We start from the raw sequence: 25,356 nt of genomic DNA, 5'->3' as shown, positions 1-25,356 counted from the left end.
GCATCTCCTGTATGCTTACATAGTCACAGCTTAGATGATTTGTGCCTTAACGCTGATGTAATGGAAGGCTAAGAGAAAGCAAGTTACAGATAAGAAAGTACACTAAGATATGCTAGATAACATTTCATATGCCTTGTTCTGGAAGTAATGGGACAAATATTAGCCATTAGTGAAAAAAATACCTCCTACAGCCAGTATTATCTTTCTCAATGAAGAGGGATCGGTGTATTCCCCAAATAACTGCTGCATGCCAGCACAGTGCAGAACCCCAGCCTCAGTTCTGTATTCCCAGAAGTTGTTTGTGTTGCAACAATTCTTTTGCTTTAAGTGTTTGAGATACGCATTCCCCTACATCATTTATTGATCACTAGAGAGGAAAAAAAGAGTAAATGTAAGTTTAAAGTCTTACAGTAATTCTTCCTTCACCCCAAGGTATTTCTTTAGGCTGACAACTTAAAATTGATTATATAAATCCTTAGATATGCATTAAAACAAAACATTTTTCATTCAGAAGTTTCGCTACAGGCTTTTGTTCAACTGACAAAGTAGACTAGGGAGTGTAAAAAATATTTATTCAACCTAATTCAACGTAACTATAATTTTCAATACTTAAAAACAAGATTTACAACAGAGTCATGACCTTCTGCCACTCAGGTGAAATAATTTTATAATCCATACAGTGTTTTTATAATTGTATTTTTACAATAGCTTTAACTTCCAGAGGAGACAGTGAGCTTTCCCATAGAACAAGTTTCAAACCCACTAATTCGCATCATTCAATTCTTCATGAAACTTTAAAAAACAGTAATAAATTGGTTGGAAATATATACAATGAAGACCACTGAAAAGCTGTTTTCTCGAAATGAGGAATTCTGTAAGAAATACATATTATATCGTTTCCAGACTATCTTACAGAAAGCAGCAACTGTCAGAGGTTGCTGCTCTATTTAGAGTTTTATATAAAAGTGAGCCCACTAACACAAATATAATCAGCAGACTTACAAGATTATAATAATTCTTAAATTACAGCAAGAACCTCAGAAGTATTTGATATTGATTGAATGCATAATTTTCAATACCTGTATAGTTTTTGAATACTAGTTGGCCATTATATACACTTTTGTACAGTTCTAAAATATTACATCTCAGTAATTAAGATAAACATACTATAGAAAAGGTACCATATTTTGAATTTCTCTAACATACATTATTGCAGTCAAATATGAAGTCCCTTCTGCATTTACTTAATTTCTGGTAAAAAGTAATATTTATTTATGAACACTTTCACTAAAAGATTTTTTTTTTTTTTTAAACCTTTCTCCATGCATTTGACATACTCGTATGAACAAAGAAAAAACCCCAACTTTGAGAAAAACACATAAACTGTTGTTTAAAAAAAACAAAAAAACCCTTCAAGTACTAAATCTAGGTTAGGTCTGGTATGAATATTAAATGGCCATATTATGTTTGTCAAAATTTAACTTCATAAAACAGTTAATTTCTGTCGAAATTAAGTTTACAAATGCATCAAATAACTGAAGTGCTAATGTCTCCCTCAGCTGGCTACTTTGCACATACTGTAACAGTAAAGCTTACTGTATAAATAAGCTTTGTTTATCACCCATTTAAGATTGGTTACAGAACTGAGCCGAATTGTGGTGGGAGTGTCTGGCTCCCACGGGGTCCCCCAAGCATGGTTTCACCCCTCCAGCCAGCCCCTCACCGCAGCCGTGTGGGCAGCGGGGAGCCCGCACCTGGCACAGAGTTACCTGCCCACGTCTGGGCCTTGAGAAGGGTGTCCCAATCTGTCACTTCAAAGGTAGCTTTAGTGTCCAGTGCTGTTCTCTCACGCTGCTACTGCTCTTTCTATTTGTACGGATATTTACATAATCAAAAGGAACATGAAAACTAAACAAATGCTCTAATACTTAACCATAAGCAACTGAAATTTACTTCCCCCACCGTGTAAGTATTTTACACGGAGGGAAAAAATGCTATCCAGCACCAGTCACAAAACAGTAAGAGCCATGAGAAGATAACACTAGGCACTGCAGGGGATACACCAGGACAGTAAAAATTACCAGTAATACAATAGTTGCCTGGAAGCCATGCTAATTTCAACACCTAGTACACAGGCGGCTAAAGCTGACACACGAGTCCTGTAGTGATCTACCTTCTGCTTTCTCTGACCAGTCATCTGTTTACACTCCCTGTTTGATACCAGTGAAAACTAACGAAATCCTTATTGACTGATGTCCCACAACAACTACTTCTTGGTAATGACTCACATTTCCTTTCCAAAAATAATTCCCTTCGTTGTATGAAATGCTGAACTGGATGATAGCAGGGGTATGAAAACACAGAGAGAAAAGGCATTTAGATATAGCCTACATTAAGTACACAATTTAAAACGTTCTTGTTCTGTAGCTGATGCCTTTTTTTTTTCCCATTCAGCATATTGGCTCAAAGAAAATAATTCAGAAGCCTGTTGCCCAACAGAAATACCCCAAAATAATGAAAGCCAAGTCACATTCTTAGGTTCAGTGGTTGCTGAAAGGCTTTACCCTGCCACAAGACAGTGCTTTATTATATTTAAGGAAAAAAAAAAAATAGGAGCAGCAACTTATCACTATTCTCCACTACTGTTCAATAATGATGGAACCAATACAACATGGAAACCTGTTAGGTGAGACCATATGGCATCTGGAGATCACAGCCTTATGCTCCTTCTTGCTCAGGATAATTTAAAATTTTGCGGTGAGCTTGGCGCAAATATTGCTGCTGTTTGAAGTAAACCTTAAAAGCTCCTTTTATAGCGACAAAAGCAATTCCACCCTGAAATAAAAAGATATTTTGAAAATCTGCAGTGTTAAATCATTGCAAATGTTCTTTTCAAAAACTTTTGGTCAAAGACAACTTATTTTCCATCATATAGCATTTTCTTTTGAAATTTAACTGATTAGGACAATTCCCAGTGAGTAGCTCACTGTTTTCTGTCATGCTATTACAGAGGTTAATGTTACTTAAAGAGATTACATACTGGATCTATAAGACCTTTTGAAAGCTTATTTGCTTGGAAGTCTGACAAATATTCTCAAATAAAATATTGAAAAAAATCAAAATACATCCCATTTAAAGAACAAAGTAAAATAGAGATATGTATCTTCTATCCTCCCTTCTCTTAATATTATACTATACAGGCACAAGGAATAATATTAATGACCACTCTATAATCAGGCTGTGAAAAAGGCCACTTGCCAAAGTGGGGAGTGATACAAAAATCTGGGTTTTTTGTAAAACAAACTTCTCCCCCAGAAAATTTTACAGTATATTTATCTCAAGTCTCCAAAATAAGAAGAAACACTAAGAAAGCCTTTTCTCTGCACAAACAGTTGTAATTTTACTGTTTCTTCCATATGGAATTGGAAACAGGCTGAAGTGACAGTCAGATGGCATCAAACTCAGTGTGCTGCCCTCTGAAAGGCTGCCAGCCAGGTAGGTTACCGACAAAGGAAGAGATTTTTCTCCTCTCCTTGTCCTTCCCCCTCACTTCAACTTCTATGGAGAGTTATTTTTCTCTCCTTATTAAAGTAAGTAACAAAGGCATTCTCTCAAAGAATTAGTAAACAGAAGCTAATATGAAAGCGTTGATAATATAAACCCCAGTCTTCCCTTGCAGAGATCGTTCTTAGAAGATGCTGATTCCTCATCTTCATTATCACCCTTAATTACTGCTAAGATCTGCCTAGTACAGTGCCAGATACAAGTTTCAGCCTTGTCTGGAATTGAGATTAGTTTCAGTCATAAGGACAAACTTTCTCACAGGTGATGACTGTTCTCTGCCAATATAGGCAACCTTAAAAAACCCCCTGCCCTTAATCAAATGCCACTCTTAAGCTCTATATCAATTTATGTTCCTTTTTACTTTTCCTCCCTCCCCTCACAACACTTTATATTCCCATATTATAATTGCTTATGAAACAAACAATACTGAATCTTACCAAGATTGTCCTTTGTAAATTTGAGTTAACACTGCTGAACATCAGCTTGCCCACTATGGTGGCAATAGTAGGGAAAACTAGAGCTCCACAGAGAATACGTGTGGCAGAGACATGATCTGCCAGAGGGTTGGCCTCTGCTGGAATACGAGGAACAGGACATCCGATGCCTGAAGGAAAGAAAAGATTTACAGAGCCACCACCTCAAACAGAATACAGTGCCCACCCCCACTCCATTACAAACCCACAGTCCAATTTCTGTATTCATTCTTACTTTCAAATAAGACCCATGATTTTTAGTATCTCGTTTTGTTAGTAAGGCCTTAATTGAAACCGTGCTCCTCTTCCTCTTGCCCCATCTTTCCCTCTAGGTACTATACAAACACAATGTAAATAGACTGAACATAAAAAAACAGGAAGGGGTTACCCTTTACTAAGAATGGCAAAAACTACGCACCTGTTCCCATCCCTAAAGGCACAAATTCAACCTTGGTATTTCCTTTTAAATTTAATCACTTTACCTGGAAATATGCTGTTCAAGATTTGTAGCTTATTAGAGTATTTGCGCCACAGCCTGAGCACATAGTCCTCCCAACGAATCATCTTGCCCAGTATTAGCATGACTGGGATAGTGGGAAGTCCAATCAAAAGAAATAAAGGATCAGCTCTCTCCATGACGTCAAGACCTTCTTTGTGACCCACAACCTGGTAAACATGTATATAGTTGACAAACATAAAGACCACAACTGCACAAAGAATATAACTTACAAAAATTTTAGTTTGCTTGGGGCTCCCCACACATTTTAAGTTCAAGGAAGAAAAAGAACAATACTGTTTTACCTAGCATACTCAGTCTTCCCTTTGCATCCGCGGTTGCTCGGTTGTAATGCAGATGAGCTGCCAGCTCTAGTTTGCAAGTCATTAATCTTGCAGAGAGCTGTAACACAGTTCCTTACCATCTCTAGAGAGGTTTCGTGTGCTTCTGTGTAAGTAAAAGCCTAAACATCTGAAACATCACAATAGCATGCTTTCCAAAATGCATAGAATAATTTACAGGTTTAGAATAATTAATGTTACATTCAGAAATTCGTTAGGTACTACTCTCTAAAGGATAAATTGACAGCAAGTATCTCTGTTATTTAGGAATACCTTATGGAACAGAGATCACAGTATTAAGAAGTACTGCTTCTCTAGACAATGCAGGAAGAGGTACATTGGTATGTGCTTTCTACTGGCACATAAAAAAAATACCAAACTTTGCAGTTTATAAAACGTGCATAATAAAACCGTAACAGAGGAGTGCCTTATGTTTTCCTAAAAAAGTACATACTTTTTATTTTAAATAAGTAAGTCTGTAGTAGGGCTGAGGACAAAAAAAAAAAATTGGGAGTGCTAGATAACCTCTAGAGTTTTCTCAATTTAAGAATTACTAAATGCTAACAAACTCCTCGAAGTGCTTCCAGAAAGAACAGGCTCTTTCATGACTTCTCCCATAAGAATCCAAGAAAACTAAACACACTAAAATAGTTATCATTACATTTGTCAGGCACTGGATTTCCTGATGTGTTTTCATTGACTTCTTGTTTTCCCCCAAATATGCTAAAAGCTGTCAAGTCTTTGCTAGTGCAACACTTAGAATTAGATAGTAAGAACATGCAACAATAGCAACATTTTTTTAAAAAAACAACCTCAAACCCCCAACCAAACCCCTGTACTTCTGGAATAGAAGTAGGACAGAAGAAGTTTGGGTAATGTACCACAGCATCTTCAAACTGTGCTTTTTAGCCTTGCTTTGAAACCCATTCCATTTTATTCTTCTGTAACAGGAAGTTATGTTACATACCACAGTCTCTAAAAATAGCCATAACCAATATTGTTGCTACCAAAAGATTATTCCTTCAAAAAATATTCAGCATTTGTCTTCCAGCTTCTTCACTATCTTCCACCCAAATAGTGCTGTCTGATGCCATCCTGTTTCTCCTTATAGTCCTTCTCCACCAAAAACGAGCCCCAGTATCTGGTCTCTTCTGCTTTAGATTACTATTTCTCTCCGTTTTCAGTAACCCCGTATGATTTGTTACTGACTTAGCCACCACTGGAGTCACAATGTCAATTCCGTATTTATTTTTCTCCATCTGAAGCTTAACCTTTAAAAACAGCTTTTGTGCTTCTCTCTAGCCCTTCAACTGAAGGAAAGGAGTCTGAAACGCATCAGGAAACAAGTTGTATTAAACCTAGCAAATTTGTGGTCGCAAAAGGGGTGGAACAGTTTTCCTCCACTCCTAGTTTAATCTCCTCCCATCATAAGCAAAAATAAATTATTCTCTTACCCAGCGTGCCATCCATATGATCAAAAAGCATTAAATCAGAGGAAAATGGCTAATTCTTCATACCCAAGATTTGACCAACTGTTTAATGTTTAGACAGATCCTCATTTCAAAAGCAGAACAACTACAGAAAAGAGCATTTATCTTTCCTTGCTTTAGCAAGCAGCTAAAGCATGTTCTAAGCCAAGGAAAAAGGAATCTTAGTTAATTGACTTTTTCTTTCAAAGTGCTGCTTTGAGAGCTGGTGCGAAGAGGGAACATGTGTACCTGCATCACAGTCACAGCTCCATACGTGACAGCTGTCCAGTAGATAGAGCCCACCATTATTCCAGCTGCAGCAAAGGGACATGCCTTTGAGATCAGGCGATCTGCAAGATCCAAAACGTAAACAACTGGACCTATGATAAAGGAAAAGTAAGGTTTCAAGATATACACGTATATAAGCATACTGAAGAAAGCTCTCAGCATCTATCGCTGACAAGAAAGAATGAACTTGGCAAAATACAAGTCTGACATCCCACATGTACTGTTTAAACGAGAATATATAATTAAAAAGCTACTAAGCTAAACTTGTAACTTATTTCTACCTACCATTTCATTCACCACAACATCTGAGAGATTAATATACTGGTTAGAGTGCTGACTAATTTACCCACTGAAGTTGACTAGCTTCCTTTGTTTGTGTTGAATCAGAATTGTTCTGTTGTAGAAGCCATTTTAGGCTTAGTGGCTTTTTTGTTAAGATATTTTAGTTTTCAAAAGGAAGGAACACAAATTAGTTGTACCGTACTTCACGTGCGTATCTTTGACAGCTTCACCTGAGAATTCTGTCACTGAACTATCCTGCCCTAAAGTAAAAAGGAGCCCAGTCAACATGAAAGATTCCTTCCACTGAAAGATGCTGCGTTCAATATTTTTAGAGGATCACCTCTCAAATATTGGAGGGGAAAAAAAACCCCAAACCTATTCAGGTTATTTAGTGCCTTTGACAACAATGCATTAATAGAGTTTCATTGCTCTATGGACAATGGCACTTTCCAGACTTACATGGAGCAAGACAATACCCTGCACACTGCATCTTTTCTTTGAGACTGCAAGAGCACCAGCAAAGCAAGCGCCAGAACCTGAAGTTTGAAAGGTATGTATGGAAGAGAAAAATGTCATCACCGTGGTCCGATTCCACATTACATTCACATTTGTCAATATATTCTAGATACAGACTGTCCTCCTGCAGCTCATACGCATGAATGGTTCTTGTTAGCTCCCTCCTACTTTTTCCTACCAAAATTGGTAAAAATATTAAAGTTATTCTCAAAACCAGCCTATAGGCATTCTCCAAGTAACTAACCTACATCTCTCATCACAGTTTACCCACTCTGGCCTGTAATTCTTTCACTACTTCCTAATCTTTGGTATTTTTTTAATTATTTTGGGGGGGGGGGCCGGGGGGGGGAGTGGGTACCTAGGGTAGGGAAGGAGTGATCTCTTGAGCAATGGTGTTCCATGTTGTTTGTACAGTGGTAGCATACAGAGACCTTGTAGGATTGCAGCTTTTTTTTTGTATACACAGGTATGTGTGCAAATACCATATTGGATAGCTACAATTTAAACACAGTTAGCTTATCTGCAAGTCTTGACAGCAGTCATTGTAAATATGGCCAGGTTACATACATATCATAGTGGGCAGCCCTAAGCAACTTGGGCAGAATATCGCTTAATGTACTGTCTACTCTAGGCCTGCTGGAGCCTCGAGTGCTTAACCTACTACTAATGTACTTCAAATTGGGTGCCTCTGCATGCATCTTCTAGTACAGCATGAACCCTTTGTTTTAGTAATAAGCTTTAGTTTTAAGGGCAGGAAGCATCTTCCTATGTGTAAGATAGGAAACACCTCACCAACACCCTGCTTCAGATACACCAACTGAAGTAGTTGACAAAGTGCAATTATGGAGTTAATTTATTCTCAAGTTGAGCATCCTGATACTGATTAGGTACCAAAACTAAAGGGTTTCTGAAGAAGGAACACTCAAAATACGAAGAACTGGAACAAGCAGTTCAACTGTATTAACAGTTATGTTTAACTTTCCAGGACGGACTTCATAATATGCTGAGATGTCTATCAATGTGCCGAAAGTAACAACAAGGACATAACTGCAAGTACTAAAATGCACAGTAATTTACACATCTTGACTGTTTCCCACAGACACTGAAAAAGTTTAGTTGTACCATTTTGAAAACTTAGATTTGTTTGAAGAAGGTGAAGACCAGGCATTCAAAAACCCCGTCATATTTAGTGAGTCCTAAAGGGCAACAGAGAGCACCGATGTTCACCTCACACATCTCGGCACCTTGATACAGCAACAGCAGAAATCTAACACTGAAAGTACTAACAAGTCGCACCTACTGATACTAATCATTTAGAGAAGCAAGGTACAGAATTAGATATAGAATCTTGAGAAAAGACTAGAAAAAGCATTGCTTCAGTAATATTTTTTTAATTAGAAGTAGTGAGAAAGGAGAACAAATGCAACTTTCTTTTAAAATGGTATTAAGAAAGATGCGGGAAATTCAGAGTCACTGACATACAAAATACAAAAATATTTTTCATTTCATAAGAACTGTTATGCTTTAGTAGAGCTTTTTCTGCCAAACTCTTTTCTATTTATTAAACTGAAGTAATTATCTAAAAGGAACTTTGGTTACTTTCACAGTGGCAACAGTATTTTCCTATTTAATAAAAAAAGTTCTCAGAAGAGAGGAAAACAGCTAGGAAGAACATAGTTACTACCTATCTCTAAAACTTATATGAACTATCAAATTTGAAATAGAATTATAATTTTAATAAGATACATCAGTAGAGGGGGATGTTTCGAATTGGTAAATACCTAAAAAGACACCCACTGTTACTTATAAAGGTACTCATTGATGTCTCCTCAAGTTGCTATTACTTCAAAATCATAGTTGGAGATAAAAAGTTGTGTTCAAGAGTGCCCTTTCACAGAAATTTGTTTCTAAAAAAAAAAAGTTTCCAGCAGTACATTAGAGAAATCTTAATGTAAGTAAGTTTCTAAACTATGATACCTCAGGGAAACTTTAGTTGTTAATTCATCCCTGCTCAAGTAATTTTAGTTTCTTGAATGGTATGACTACTAATATCTTCAAAAGATACCTGAGGCAGGCAGCAGACGCAGGGCTGCTGGTAAGACGGCCTGAAAACACATTCCTGTCCTCCCTCTGCCTGGCATGACCGCGGCTGACAGAGTCACGTTGCGATATAATGGGTTTGGGTTATCAGAACGATATACAAAAAGGAGACTGTCTCACTTGTTTAAGGCACTGCAAGCTCACAACTGATGTCTGATGGACCCAAATTCATTATAATTATAGTATAATCACAGAATCACATGGGGTTGGAAGGGACCTCTGGAGATCATCCAGTCCAACCCCCTGCCAGAGCAGGGTCACCCAGAGCAGGTTGCACAAGAATGTGTCCAGGCGGGGTTTGAATGCCTCCAGAGAAGGAGACTCCACCACCTCTCTGGGCAGCCTCTTCCAGGGCTCTTCCACCCTCAAAGTGAAGAAGTTCCTCCTCATGTTTAGGTGGAACTTCTTATGTTCAAGTTTGTGCCCATTTCCTCTTGTCCTGTCCCTGGGCACCACTGAAAAAAGACTGGCCCCATCCTCCTGACACCCACCCTTTAAGTATTTAGAAGCATTGATGAGATCCCCCCTCAGTCTTCTCTTCTCCAGACTAAAAAGACCCAAGTCCCTCAGCCTCTCCTCATAAGGGAGATGCTCCAGGCCCCTCATCATCTTTGTAGCCCTAATATAGTAATATATATATAAGCCCTATATACAGCCTTATAATATATATAATAGCCCTATGTATTAGCCATATATATAAGCCCGAATATAATATTATTATATATTATATATTAGATTATATTATATAATATATATTATGTGATTGACAATTAATTATAGACTTATTAATAAGTCATATCAGTATACTAAGTGGAACACATCCAAAACTTTCAGAAGGTATTTAACTAAACCACCAAATGGGAGATGAGCAGAATATAGTTATTCCTTTCTGTCTAGAAAAGGAAATAGACAAGCTTTCAACAGAACTGATTCTGAAGGAAAGGAAAAAATCTAAAAAAGAAAGTAGGAACAATATAAGAATCAACCCATTATATTACATTTGAAATTTCAGTGATATGTATCTTACCTAGCTTTGGAAATACTATCAAATATTCCGCATTGCACTGAGGACAGGCCACTCGGGCAGTGCTGTTCCCTCTCTGCTTTTCGTCCACCCAGCGCTGCAGACAGGTCTGATGAACCCACTTGGTGGAGCCCCTGCACCTGCAGGGTCTCACCCACTCTGCTGTCCGGTCGTCCTCATCCGTAGCAAAACAAACCCAGCAGCTTCTGCAATTACAGGAAAGGAAAAAGATTATATTTTTTTGCTACTTTTATGTGCTTACAATAACCCTTCATATGTGAAAGCATGCAGTTTTAGAAAATGTGCACCTAGAGGAGATGATGATTGTTGCTTCATTCTTAATCACCAAAAGTGTGTTTTGTGCCACAGTCTTGTTCTGCTATTAACATAATATTACAGACAGCTAAGAAACGGCTTTTAATACATTCTGAATTATAAATCTAACTTTTAGATAATTATGAATTAAAAAGCATCAAGACTGTAGTTCAACCTCTGAACAATTCCACATAGAAAAAATCCATATATTTTTAAATGTATTATCATCTCCTTCTACAGCAGACATTTTGGTAAGTTTTTAAAATTAAAAATACAAGATCAATACAGTACTCTGTTACTTAGGAAACTAATCCACTTAAATGACAAAACAACACAAATGATACAATGCATCACAAAACAAACCATAAAAAATTCATTCCCTCTTTTTGAAAGGAGGAAGTACCAAAACAGATTAATCTGAATGAAGTTTACAAAGTACTTCAAGAACACTATTATACCACTAGAGGAGGAAATTTCTGCACTGAAGAATTATCCGAGTATATAAGATTCAAACGCATTGATTCTGTAAGGAGAAACTACAAGATCGACAGGCTGTGTGCCCTGAAGAGAGTCCCAGCCATTCCACGGGATCTGATCTGATGATGAGGCCAGACCCTTGAACACTTTACAACTTGCAAGAGAAAGTAAAATAGGGATCTAAACTAGGAAACTATCAGATGTGTTGACCCAATAATTTATTTTTTACTGTGAAATACTTTGCCAATTCCCATACTGAAGATATTGAAGTTTAAATAATAAACTAGAATCTAACAAAATAAGGATCTTCCTACAAATATAATCTGGTTCGATATATTTTAAATATTTTACACAAGCCATTGCAATTATAGTTAAACTTTATAAAAGCGTATGGCAACAGCATCCCTGTAATTTAACTATCCAGATACAATCTAGTTAGACATTATGCACTAACTGAAGTTTTGCTGCATTACTTTGATGATGAAGTTTTGTTCTCTTGAGTAACGTCATTAAGACGAAAGAGTAAAAGGCTTCTTACGTGTAACCACTAACAGGCAGAAACTGAGATAGTAAGAAGCTGAGAAATGCTCTGGCACTACTAAACAGAATAACGTTGAGATTCAAGAATCATGATCGTAGTTTCTGTGGGGATGTTCAGTGGTTCATGGTGCTTTTCCTCTCCCTCCCCTTGCATTTGTTGTCAGCAATAAACCTTCTTCCTAGCCTTTCAAACTCTTCAAACAATTTTTTTTGTTTCAGCTTCTCGACTGCTCCTCACCTTTTTCCCTCTCCCACTCATATTTTTTGTTTCCATTTGCCCTTTCAGCATCCCATCTCTAACCTTTGCTAGCATCTGGGAAGAGGAAGTACAGTTTAGAAGTCCCCTCCAACTCCAGTCATTTTGCCAGATTGCCATATTCTCTCTCATGGAAATCAGTGCTAAATAGTTGTCAGAAAATTCACTTGACAACTTTATACTTGAACATATACATCCTGAAGGTCTTTCCTCTGCAGCCCTTCCAAAAAAACCCCAAACAAATCACAAAAACCTTGTAACTAACTAAAACACGTTTGATAAAATTTAGAAGGGAATTGTATGCACAGGAAGGGCCAGTCTTACTAGAGCCACTTTCAAAACAACAAAAATACAGTGATTCCTTTAATAAGTCACTATTTTCTCCCTAGCATGTCACTTGTAAACAGGTTGGGAGTTTTGTTTTTGCTTTTAACTCCTTTATGAGGAAAAAGCAGGGGGAAATCTACAATGGGAAACTTGAATTTTGTCAGACTCAAAGTAATGAAAAATACTGTTGTCTAACAGCTTCCTTTTATGACCTCACTACTTTGGACAGCATTCTCTTTATAAACTGAGAACGTTTCTCTACAGAAGAATAACCATGTTTTGTTTAAAATAATATAATAGCCGTGCCTATAAAATATTTGCAAGAGATTATTTAAAAGCACTGAATTCTTTTTCTGATTTACAGTGGTGGAAGTATACTGAAATGAAGTTGTGAGTGTGTAGAAGCAGAAGGTGGCCTGTAGCGACTTATTACTGGCATATTCCTGAAAAGGAACACAGTTTGAGACGCAGGTTCCAGGGAAGACTACAGGAAAGGCAACTTAATATTGAACAATACATAAACCAGACATAACTCATGTCCACATGTCCAGTTTTAAGTACAGAATATAGTATAGTAGGTACAGACATACATTTTTAGCACTGGCGAGTCCCTGTGCGACGCTTTACAGGCTGTAAAGCTAAGGCCGACAAGAGAAAGAGCTGCAGCTCCTCCGGCCGCAGTTCTAGTTTTAGAGCACCAGTGCTAAAAGGCTGTTCAGTTGGAAGACTGACATCTTCAATCAGAACTGCGATTTCTTCCATCTGTCCCAACGGGAAGGTAAAAGCAAAGCCTGACTTGCTTCTTTCTGACCTTCCCCACAGCGTGTGTTTAAGTCAGAATTGTCACATTACACGCTCCTGTAACGCCATCCCTCTCTTCACCCCCATGCTGCCGACATGCACCTGTAGCATCCCTGAAGGAGAGGACACATTGACCCTCCTCAGCAGGAGGAGGACAGGCAGCCCAGCCACCAGTTAGCAAGAGCTGGGATGGAAATGCTGAGACCACCACAAAGATTTGAAAGCATGACGAAGCACGGCAGACATCATGATTCATTGCACTTGATATCAAGGCGTTCTTAAGGAATGCAAGTTCTTGCAATGCTTATTGATTTCATATTTACACCAAGAACCCCCAAATATACTGTAAGAACCACAGTACAGTACAACTCTAATGATAGTTGTTCAACAGTTTTTTGCTGCGTTAAAGGTAAATGTTCACTCATTCATTCCATATCCTAATTAGGTCTACAACTGCTCTAAATATGTAACTTCAATTTTTATTTTTAAACTAAAGGCTTCACAATAGAGTTAGTTAGGTCTGTGGGTGCCAGTAGGGTCAGATGCCACCACACCACAGAAGTCTATGAAGTTTATTCAAATAATGACAGATTTAAGCATGAACATAATCTTGCTACACTCCAATTTTAGCTAGGGAATTTGTCCATGAATACGTGGTAGATTAAATTCTCTTCAAGTTTTCTGTTAAGGTTAATAAGTCAAGAAAAATATGCATCTTCTCTTTAATTGCTTCATTCAATTTCTTGCCAGGCAATCATATCTGAAAACCTGAAAGACCCATGAAAAGAATAACAGAATCCTTTACAGACTGAAACCTTTAGCAAGTCATGAATAATGAACAGTAAATTCCTTGTATTCTGTCATCAGCTTTATCTCTTTCCATTGACAGCAGCTATAGCAGAAAGGGCTTAATAAAACCATTTCAAAACAAGTATCTTGGCTCTTGCCAGATTTTCCATTTTCTTGTACTGAATAAAATATGACCTTGATTCTTGCCACTGAATCAGGTTGCTGCTCAGATAACCTGAAATAGAAAAGGCTGACAAGGTGGAATAAAGCATTGTTTCTGATAGAAACTCAAACCTTTTTCCTTGATGGCTTTCTACAAAGCCAAATCAATAACACTAATGTATTTTTCCACACTTCCTTGGCTTGAAAAAAAAAAAAAACAAAACAAAACACACACAAAAAGCCATGCCAATATCATTATTTCAGCTTTGAATATAGGGTTACAAATGCCTTTTAGATTCAGTTCCCCAGCATCTAATACCCTCTGGTCTCAAAAATTCTATTCTGACTGAGAATAACTCATTTATTGCACCTGGTTTTTTTCCTCTACCAAAGGCAAACTCTTCTCAGGATATTGCATATGTTAAGAGCAAAAAGGATGGAGAGGAAGTTGCATTAAAGACTAGGGATCCTACACTCCAAATGCTCTATGACTGATCTAGAAAGCCAAGGCCTACCCAAGAATAGGTTTCTCCAAAGGATTTTCTAATCAGCGAGGATGCCACTCTCTCCTGTACCTGGTTGGACTTACAGGTCCAACACACCAGTAAGATCCTCTGGCGCTAACAGACATACCTCCAGCAGACTGCTTTCCTTTTCATTGGGTTACACTCCTCCTAAAGGTTACTTTTTTCCCCAAACTGGTCTTAGATGGGAAAGAGAACAAGATCTAATTCTTGTTATTTAAATTAAATCTGCCTCACTCTGTGGGAGCTGAATTAGTGGTGGGTTCAGCAGTCTTAGGTTAATGGTTGAACTAGATGATCTAAAAGGTCCTTTCCAACCTAGATGATTCTATGATACAGCTTTGTTTTCAAGCAGGCATGAGTGTGTGAGCAATACAAAAAGGCAATTTAAAAGCAGTATGTTAATTATATATACACTATACAAAGTTCGCAGAAATCTTTAATGCCTCAAGCCCAGCAGATATCCTTGTGTCCCCAACACATCATGGAAGAGACTTTGTGAGACTGGAACAGCACAACTGCTTCATAGGCTGGTTTCAAATATTCAGTACTGCAAGAAAAACGCAAAAAGTCTTGGAATTTTCCCCCCAATGTTCAGTGGCACCCATGTATGAACAGCAAGCAAAACCAGAAAACTTCTGAGAAAAGAAAAAATTCTTCCAGGACTTTTAGCAGGACCTAACCCTTACCATGGGAAATGTGAATTTGACCATGCATGACATGCTCTACAGCCATGAGCTAAAAAGCATTTTTCCCCTCATTACAGATCCTTCATAAAATATAAGAAATCTCTTTAAGAAAACTTTTCTGCATTTCTCCCACATCAAAGCATACCGTTTTCCCTGAAAGCAACAGGAACTTCCTGATATTTTCCTATCAGAGTTCTGCTTATAGTAAGTGACCGAGCAGCTTTTTGCAATTAAATTTCACACCCAAAAAACGTGTAGCAGTATGTCTGAAAGCTCCTCTTGATAAGGAAAATGAACACCAGAAGAAATTTCTTTTAAGTCTGAGCTTCTCTCCATGTCTAATTGCAGAGCAGCATAATGTCAAGGTATAACTGAAGTAGTAAGAGGCTCTAAGCTAGAATTTATATTCTAACGCTCACCCCAGCTGAAGGAGAACAGCTGCCATCATGTTCCAGACACTGCGAGAACTCTAGATGGCAAGAGGACCACACGCAGCCTTCTCTAACAGATAGCACCACGTAATAGGAAGGTAGGACACCCGGCTACTGACGAGCTGAACTGTCTGATTTATGTGCAAATAATAGTATTTAAAGGAGGACGGATTATTATTTGAGGCTAAAAAAAAAAAATTGCTTTAGCAACACCACCAGATTTAGCAAAGGAAGACAGCTTCAGATCTCAAAGTAGTCCTAAAGGCCATTCTTGCTGTAATTCATCTGCAGTCTACTGTATTAAATTCCTACGGCACTCCTCACTCCCAAGCGATATTACACATTTCACCACAAATACTAATCTTTGGGGTTTGACTGTTTCCGTGGTTGCCAATACATCAGAATTACTTGCAAGACAACAAAAGTATAATAAACAAGTAACCATACATCATCTGTCTAACTTCAATCGCTTGAGGCCTCCTGGAAAAGGTATCTTCAACTATACCCTCGATCAGAGTCATCATGACCTGAATTCTGCTGTTTTTGAGAAGAAAAAAAGAGCCCTTGCATCATTGTTTTCAGTACCTCAGTCAATACCCTCTCCAGTTAGACAGTGACATGTCAATTAAAGCAATGCATACAAAATGTTGGTGGAATAAAAACAGACACAAACATTTGATGGAGAACAGTACACAGAAATCAACTCACTTGGCTCTCCAACTTATTAATGCTAGATGACAACAGTTAAATAAAGGATAGGGGAAAATTTGTGTGAAAAACATCAATGCAGGCAGGAGAAATTTGATCTGAAGCGCCAGAACGCAGGAGGTTGTTTCTTAGTAAAAAGAGACTCTGAGTAGGCTATGATGGTGTAAGATACTGTTACAGCTTAACTACATACACAAAAGATTCCCCAGTCACTGTTCCCAGAAAACAACTTCCTAACATTATGGAAGAATTTTAAAATATTGGCACTGAGGTTAACCTTAATATCAAAGAAGTTCTGCTTATAGCATACTGCTTGCTCGAAAATGCTGCCTATGGACCAAAGTTAAGAATCACTGCACAATAGCTTCATTGCTTTGTCAGAATTCTGTAATTAGCTGTGCCCTTTGATGAGCAAAGCTATATCTGTTTTTGCCTCTACTGGCCAAGATGTAAGTTAAAGCAAGCGTTTGGTTGACTCAAAGGAATTTAACTTTTACTCCTTCGAGTTCTGAGACAAGGATAACAAGCATTAGTCCTTCATATCTCCTGGAGGATTTACTTTTCCATAACAGAAGTTAACATTTACTTATTAGCTTCCATAATCAAGCACTAACCATATCTGTGTTTTCAAACATTTGTATCAAGATGTTTTTCATCTGCTGTTATAAACTGGAGTGTTAAATACAATTCCCAGTCTCAAAAGAAGATAGAAATATGTAGTTTCTATTCAACTAGCATTAAACAATGCTACTGTGCACTGGGGAAAAGGGGAAGAGAGCTGCACGAGAAATACACTCACACTGGTATTTGTGGTACATGTACACAGTAGATGACAGATGTTACAAATCAGGAGTGACATACACAGGGAATAGACCAACTTCGACATGTCTCAAACTGGAACCGTCTTGACATTAAGCTGTTGCTGTGACAAGGAAAAGATAAAAGAAATGCCAATTACGTTCCATTCACAGAGCCTGCATTATGTGAGCTCAGTCTCTTGCAGCAATTTTCCAGTATCGCACAGGTAATGTAAAAATACAAATTAATCTTTAGGCACGGTATCTTTAGTTACAAAAGTAAACGCATGAGCATACGCTTAACCTGTTAGAAACCAAACTTATGGCTACTCACTTTACCTTCCATTTTTAGGTAAGGTAACTGTGAAATATAAGTTCGATTTTTCTACGTGTGCCTACAGAAGTTCACGGTTAAACTGACCACACAGGGTAAGCAATTTTTCTGTTATGTTCTTCCATAGAAAAGAGAAGAAAAATACAAAAGTGTATTTCTAAAGCTGTGAAAATTGGCAAGACGACTCCGAAACAAGCAAATTGCTTTGAACTCAATAATTTATAAAACAAAGTTACTCTCAGTTTCTAACTTCTATTTTTATTAGAGAATTTACAGTATAAGAGAGCAAACCAAAAAGCTCAACTGAAGTCAGTCATCATATATCCTCCTAACACACATAATAAAAAGCTGAACAATTTCAGACCTAAAAATTACAGAAAAAAATTAAAAGCCAAGAAGAGATATTCTTGGGACATTAAAGAACAACAAGTGTGAAAAAACCGCAAGGTGTGTGATGGCGCCGTGAAGTGACTCTCGGCGCTCTGCAGAGCTGAGGGCACCGCTCGCGGTGGAACAGTCACACGCACTCAGCACATGGCCCTCTGTAACTGTATCCTTCACAGAAGCCTAAATTATGTTGGCACATTTTAGACCAATATAAAATATCCACTTCTAAACGAAAGTATTCAGATTTCAAGAGGAGGCATTTATAACAGGACATCAGAAAGCTATGTAAAGACAACGTTACGGCTTTGAAATAGAGGGTGTTACACAACACTGTAAGACACCATGCCAAAGGAAACAATCACAGTTAATTATATAGGTCTGAGCACTTTTATGTGGAAGACATCAATAAACAGGTTTTTGTATAGCTTTTTGAGATAAAGCAGTTACAATGTATGAAAATACTATTTGAATGCCTTGATAATATATGAAATACTGAGACTTTTAGCACCAAAAATGACGATCTCTCGGGAGTTTCCCCACACAGGGGAAATAATTGCCTTCTATCTGCAGGTAGAAGTTAACAGTTAAGCAGCAATTAAAACCTGTATGTTTGTTCCCAAGCATATCTAAGCAGACATCAAAGATGGAAATATAATGCACATGAGAGTCAAAAGGTTAACATAGTTTATAAATAACATGCTGACATGTTATACTATAGATGGGCAAAAGGTACCTACAGGTCTGCAGCAAGTTTTCACTAATCGTCTTTACTGATAAGACACAGGAAGAACTCAATCTGTGCAGAACCTTCGGTGTAGATAGAACTGGAATAGCAAGGGATGTACCCAGGATGAATCAATAATGAAAAAGGCAAGCTATTAGAAAATTATTACTGTTTCAAACTTTCATTCTTCAAACTCACTCTAAGATAAACATAATTTTGCTTTTTCCTTCCTGTATCAACATCAGCTTCCGACCAGTTGGGGTGAAGCCACGGAAGAGCACCTTGTTTCCTCTCTGGTAGGAGACTACTGCAGCACGGCCCATTCATGGTTCTAGTCCTCTCTCCTTTCCAAGCACACATAACCTACTCTAGAGGGACCACAGGTACTTTAGCTGCTGACAGGCTGCAGCCAGAAGCCAGGGAAAGTCCTCTTCCAAAAAAAAATGAGTTTAACTGCATTGTGTAGAACGAAAACAATTCCTTCAGGCAGGGTAATGAAGAGAGGCATGCTGAATCAGCGCAAGTAGAACAGACAGGCTGAATAACTGCAGAGATGGTGAATAGCTTGGGAAAAGTAAAAATACTGCATAGCTCCTGTAAAGTGTTTTATGGTGTTTATTACTCTGCATATCTTATCTCGTTGAACTCCTCTCCTACAAAGATGTACTCACGTGTCAACTTCAGTCAGCGAGATGATTCACAGTGCAGTACATCCAGTGTAAGTTTAAGGAGTTCAGAGTAAAGGTCTTAAATCAAGGACCACATTGCACTAATTACATTGCCTAGGTTGTAGCACTAAGGTCTTCATCCAAACCTGTGTGTTTGGTTACTGAAGTATCAACAGCTAATTGTCCAAATAAACCTAAATCAGTGCTTGCACTTCCAAAAAGGGAAGGAAAAGAGTCATACCAACACAAACACCACCACACTTGCTAACTGGGATGAAAGAACCAACTGAAAATTATGTATAAAAACATTGCATATGGGTTTTTCCTTAAAAAAAAAAATAAAAAAGAGAATTACCAAAGAATCAGATGACAGTTCAGAAAACTGAAATAGAAAATCCATGAATTTGCTATTTTGCAACTTTTGGACCTCAACTGCTATCATTTTTCTGACAAATCAGTGCTCTGGCAAAGAGAAAATTTAGTTGCAATAATATTTCTCTCTTGATAGTATTAGGAATTTCTTAAGCCAACTACTATTCTGCATTTTATCTTTTAATCGCTTTTAAAGTCTACCGGCAATATCAATTCTACTATCTCCTTTAAATAAGGAATGGTAAAAACAGAAGACACAACAATCCTAATGTTGCTCTAGTTTCCGGCTAACATTGAGATAGATATAGGGAATAACAACGGTAGGAAAAAAATGGTGGGTGGCGAAGCATTTGGTTTTTTGAAGACTGCAGATTGACCAGATTATCTTCTGCAACAAATAGATCAGAGACCATCTGATGATACATTTATAAAAGTAACAATATTTTTTTAAGACTTCACCACATTGAACATTTTTTTTATTCGTCTAAAAATTTACAGTCTAGGTTTTCTGTCAGCATGGCCTTGCCATTGACTTCATTATGACAAGTACATGTTTAATAACTGTTGTTCAAATCTTGTCACTTCAGTAAGTGACTGCTCAACCAACACAGTAAAAAGACCGCATAGCAAGATAAATAGTTGTTAGTTTTGTTTTCATATTTATTTTAACAGCAACTCTGACAAGACCCAGTCGAGTGTTCTATAGGAAAGTTAATTAGTACAGGACCACAGCAACCGATGTCCTGGCAATAACAGGCAAGCTATTACAGAAAGCTATAAAATAGCAAACTGACAAGACGTAGCTATGGACATAACTTAAAAACAAACCGAATTTACACAATAGTTCTGCTCAAAAACATAACTATAAAAAAACAGGAGAGGTAAAGTCAAATTGTATTTGACAAGCAGATTACACAGGAAACATATTAAGTACTTAAAGGATTTAAGTTTTTAGAGCACCAAAATCTGCCAGAAAGTTCAACATATTATCTTCAAAGTTACTCAGAAGAACGAAAGTGTTTGAAAAATGCATTATGAAGCCAGAATACCTGTTATGAAAGGTGCTACACAGGGCAGCTACAGGAAACAATCAGAATTGTTCAATTGGAAGAACTGCTGTTAAACAGTGCTGAGACAGAAAATTTATGGGGCCTAATTGAATAGGAAACATGAAAAAAGCCCATAAAAGACAAAAGTTTTTTTCGCGTATTTTCAAGATTATATTTGAAAATACAAGGAGGACTGACTCAGTTCATGATCTTGGCATACTAGGCACGAGAATTTCACTGTAAAGGTTCAACATCCTAATACCATTCAGAATATGGTATTTCTGGGTATTTCCTTAAAAAATGCTTTTACATTAAAATATGTAGAGCATATCAAGTGGCCTCTGCCTGCTAAAATTTGACAAATGCATTAGGATTGACTTTCAAGTAAAGTTTGCCCTGTGCACTCAGAGTAATAGCTATAATTTCCAAGACATTTTCATGTAATCTAGTGATTTTATTTAAATAAATCTTGAAAAGCATTTTTACATTGATTAAGAACATATAAAAAAACCTCTGCCACATAATTTAATTTTTTAATGGAAATCCCTGTTATTCTGTAATTTATGCATTAAACCAACATGAATAAAGGGATTAAAACCAATAAAACCTCACCATTTGGACAGACCACTAACCACTGCCTTCAAGTGTACTAAAAGTGCAATGAATCCCAGGCAACCATATTGAGATGCAATCAAGACACTCCTTACACTGGATAAATCCCAATTGGTTTATTAAGGGAAAACACCCAAAACTGTAAAGTCATACAGACGCAGTCTTAGAGTCAAGAGAAGCAGCCAACCATTCTCTCACAAATACATATTCAAAGAACTTGCTCTAAGAGCGCTGACCCTTGTATACATTTGGATCTGCAGCAATACTTGCTCCTGATAGAACAGTACATCACGACTCTCAGTGTGACCACCTAGGTATTGGAAACAAAAGAAAATCCTATTTATTCCCTCCTAATGACTTAACTACTAGAATCAAATTGAAGTCTTATTCACTGAAAAGCTATTTTCTGCATCCTTCACTAAGAGATCCTAATTCGATTTTAAATTATGTACTTTGTGTTAAATTGTAATCCATTAACAATACTTTTAAATTTCTGCATACATACTTTTTCCTTTTACCCAGGAAAACAACTGTCTGTCACTAGCAATAAAGACAACAGAACAGTAGAGGCATTTCAGCCCCTCAGAACCTCTACAGATGAATCAGCTACGCGTTACGCCCCCGAATGTGAAATAGTGAAGGTTTATCTTGATCATCACTACATGCAACATGAAAACAGTTACGTATGACCTCCAGAAATAAGAGATGAATGAAAGCTGGTTTCTTCCAATATAACTCCACTCCATAAACCCAATATGTAACCAAAAAATTATTTACACCGACTGCATTTTGAGGTCTTGATTACTCCAAAATCCTTCTATTGGTGGTGTATTACACTCTGAATCAAATTCAAATCCTAAATATTTGTCTCCTTCTCACCCCTCCATTCACCACTTCTAACGCTACTGTTTCTAAAGTTTCCTGTACTGAGCACAGTAATTTCTTACATGAAAGCTGCAGGCTCTCTTCATACCTCTTTTTGCACTACCTAGGTACTTAAAATTTTTTCCTCACTGTCCGTATTAAGAAAGCCAGGGACACTTCAGTTGTTTTACGTTATATCAACTCTGTTACTCCAAGTTTACTGGAAACAAGCCTTTGAAAGGGTTCAGAGATAAAAATTACAATTTCACAAAGCTGAAAGGATACAAGAATACTAGTATAGCATTACATACGCATTACACATAAAAAATGAAGAACAGTAAACTGGTTTGGCCACTAGTTAACTAACTTCCCTTTTTAATTAACTGTTTAATTTTACAGTTTTTCACAACACAGATTATAAACACCACCTTAAAGCCGTTTCTGAAAGGGTAAACTAGGACTTCATGGTATGATATAACAGCCATAGACACCAGGGAAGCCACTAAGAATACCATGGTTGTCTAGAACTCAAAACCATAAAATATTAAATATTACTGGACTACAAACTTCAGGATGAGATTTTTTTTTGTTTGTTTCAGAGGAGTTGATTCTGCAATACTCTTCCTGATCTCTTCCTCCCCCCAGCTCCTGCACAATAGTTCTATCATCCTCCTCCCAGTTTTATTGTCTTCCTTCACTCTTCCCTTTTATTGCCTACATTCACAGGAAGTGTATCAAACTGAATACTTTCCTGATAGTATTTCTAAAAACCTACCTCCTTCCTGTTAGTTCTTGGAAACGCACTTATGGTTCCTGGCTGCCAGCCTCCTCGACAGGCATTGTTCTAAACTGTAACCTAAATCATCCCATTGTCATCTCTCACTTCTTCAGTTTTTCTAAAACACAAACAACTTTCCCCCCTTCCCCAGCTCATTTTTATCCTCTTTCTACATCAAACTGAAACTTCTCATCCTCACCTTCCAGGCTTTACAAGTTCTGCCCCTGCCTCACACAGTTTATACCTCCACCACTTGCCTGATGATAGCCTGTATTTCGCTAAATCCTCTTTCCTTAGAGGTGACCTGGAACGGAGAAAAACAGCAGGGTTTTGGGTTTTTTTTTTTTCACTGCCTCATGATGAAAACTTGACAGGTTCATCAACAGATGCCCGATTCCTCTTGGGTCCCCACCTTCTGAGACACCAGGCTATCACAGCTCCTGCAGTAGCAGGCAATTGATATGTTTTTGTTGCTTATAGACGTGGGTCCTAAGGGCTTCCTGGATGACTCAAAATTATATATAATGAATCTTAAGGCCTCAGAATAGGGTGAAAGTACTATATATTCAAATAAAAGCATAAAGACAAAACAAGTGTAATAAAAATAATTTAAGAATTAGTGTCTTTCCTCCTCTACATTTAAGTCTAAGTACTTTTTAGGTTATACCTTTTTAACAACAGTCCAAAAGGCAACTATAGGCTTTCTTCAAAGATCATAGAACCAGCAGCAAAACGGGCAAGGCCAGCTAAGCCTTAGTCGCCTTTCGGTGCTTTATTTTACGTGCAGGTCAACGCGCTCCGTGCCCGCAGCCTCCGAAGGCGGACGCCTCCCCCAGACCCCGGCCCCCGCTCCTCCTGCCCAGCGCCGCCGTCCTTCCGCACCCCGCGCGCTTTCCGCGCAGTTACTACCCACCTTCCGCGGCTCCTCCCGCGCCAACGAACTTTCCCAGAAGCCAAAAAGCGAAACCGGACCCGCGACACCGGCCTCAGGCGCCGCCCCCCCCCCCCCCCGCCATCAGACACGGCTACGGGGCCCCGCGTCCCCAAACACGCCAGAGGCGGCGCGGAGCCACCCCCGCGGGCGGGCCCGGGAGAGGCGGGGGGCTCACAAGCCGCCCCCCGCCAGGGGTTTCCCCCCGCTGCGCCCCAGCGCCGGGCCCTCCCCGTACCTGTCCATGGTCTGTGGCAGGGCCAAGCCCGTCTGCTCCGACATGACTCCTGGGAGAAGGAGCGGGCCCAGCCGACGGCCCGCAGCCTCGCAAAGGCGGCTCCGCGTGCGGCGGCAGCAGGAAAGCGAGCGGAACGGCAGCGGAACCGGCCTGCGGCGGGCGGGGAGGAGGCGCAGGGTCGGTGGCTGGGGCAGGACGGCGCCGCCGACGCCTTTGTGAGGTCACCGCCGAGCTCGGCCGCGGCGCCCGTCACGCAGCGCGCCTGCGTCGGGCGGGGGCGGCGGCCCCGCGGCTCGCCGGGAAGCGTAGTCCTGCCGCCGCCGGCCGTTTAAAGGTCCGGCGGGGCGCGCCCCCCGCCCTCTGCCCTCCCCGTGGGGCCGCTCCTCGCCGCCGTCGGTAGCCGCTGCCTGGCGAGGCGGGCGGGGCAGGTAGGGGAGCGCGGTGGCGGGCGGGGGGAAGGTCCGCTGCTGGCCCGGCCCCGCGCCGCCCGGGTTCCCCCCTGAGGGCCTGGAGGGGCGGGGGAGCGGGAAGGGCCCTCGCGCCACCCCCGCCGCCTCGCGTAGCGGCCGTTGGCCCCCGCGGCGCGTGAGGGGAGCGGCGCCGCCGCCGCCGTCGTCGTCGTCGTCGTCGTCCCGCCTCACGGGCGGAGGAAGGGAGCACCCTCCGGCGCACCCCACCGCCCCCTCGCCCGCCCCCTGTGCGGCCCCCTCGGCACCCGCCCCTGGGGCGGAGTGGCCCGAGGGAGGAGGGGACCCGGCCGGGCTGCCCCGGGGGGCGGCGGCCGGCTCGGCGGAAGGGACGTTAATCCGCCTCTGCGGGCTTGTTGGCGATGACAAGGACAAGCACCCGGCGCCTTTGTAAGTGGCCCTTGGCGCTCCATGGAGGCCTGGTGGCCGCTGGCTTCTGTGCCCAAGTGGGGTGAGGTGTGGGGTGGCCGGCGGTATCGACAGGGCTCCCGTTTCAGTTTGTAGGCCTGTTTCCTATCAGGAAAACATCCTTCTAACGTGCTTTCAAAATTTGCTGTATGTTC

The 25,356-nt window shown here is 39.6% G+C and overlaps 1 protein-coding gene across 1 annotated transcript; it reads right to left on the bottom strand.

The window, feature by feature from the left end:
- Positions 1-552: 552 nt before the first annotated feature.
- On the bottom strand, positions 553-24,570 carry MARCHF5 (membrane associated ring-CH-type finger 5). The gene is made up of 6 exons (XM_074154752.1): positions 24,327-24,570; positions 10,557-10,759; positions 6,593-6,723; positions 4,520-4,703; positions 4,002-4,168; positions 553-2,835 (listed from the first exon to the last, which is right to left on the bottom strand). Exons 1-6 carry the CDS (start codon positions 24,368-24,370, stop codon positions 2,719-2,721), a joined length of 846 nt encoding a protein of 281 aa, XP_074010853.1. The 5' UTR covers positions 24,371-24,570; the 3' UTR covers positions 553-2,718.
- Positions 24,571-25,356: the final 786 nt, after the last annotated feature.

The sequence above is a fragment of the Numenius arquata genome, chromosome 10 (assembly GCF_964106895.1).
Source record: "Numenius arquata chromosome 10, bNumArq3.hap1.1, whole genome shotgun sequence".
NCBI classification, from domain to species: Eukaryota; Metazoa; Chordata; class Aves; order Charadriiformes; family Scolopacidae; genus Numenius; species Numenius arquata.
The sequence above is the reverse complement of the archived record's forward strand: the minus strand, read 5'-3'. Positions and strand labels throughout refer to the sequence as shown.

What these genes read in the sequence shown, in the direction of transcription:
- MARCHF5 (XM_074154752.1), bottom strand. Translation starts at nt 24,370, where the DNA reads ATGTCGGAGCAGACGGGCTTGGCCCTGCCACAGACCATGGACAG. An exon ending in GATAGTATTTCCAAAGCTAG is followed by an intron (nt 6,724 to 10,556) that starts GTAAGATACATA and finishes CCTTTATCATAG; the next exon opens with GTCCAGTTGTTTACGTTTTG. An exon ending in ATTTACAAAGGACAATCTTG is followed by an intron (nt 2,836 to 4,001) that starts GTAAGATTCAGT and finishes TTTTTATTTCAG; the next exon opens with GGTGGAATTGCTTTTGTCGC.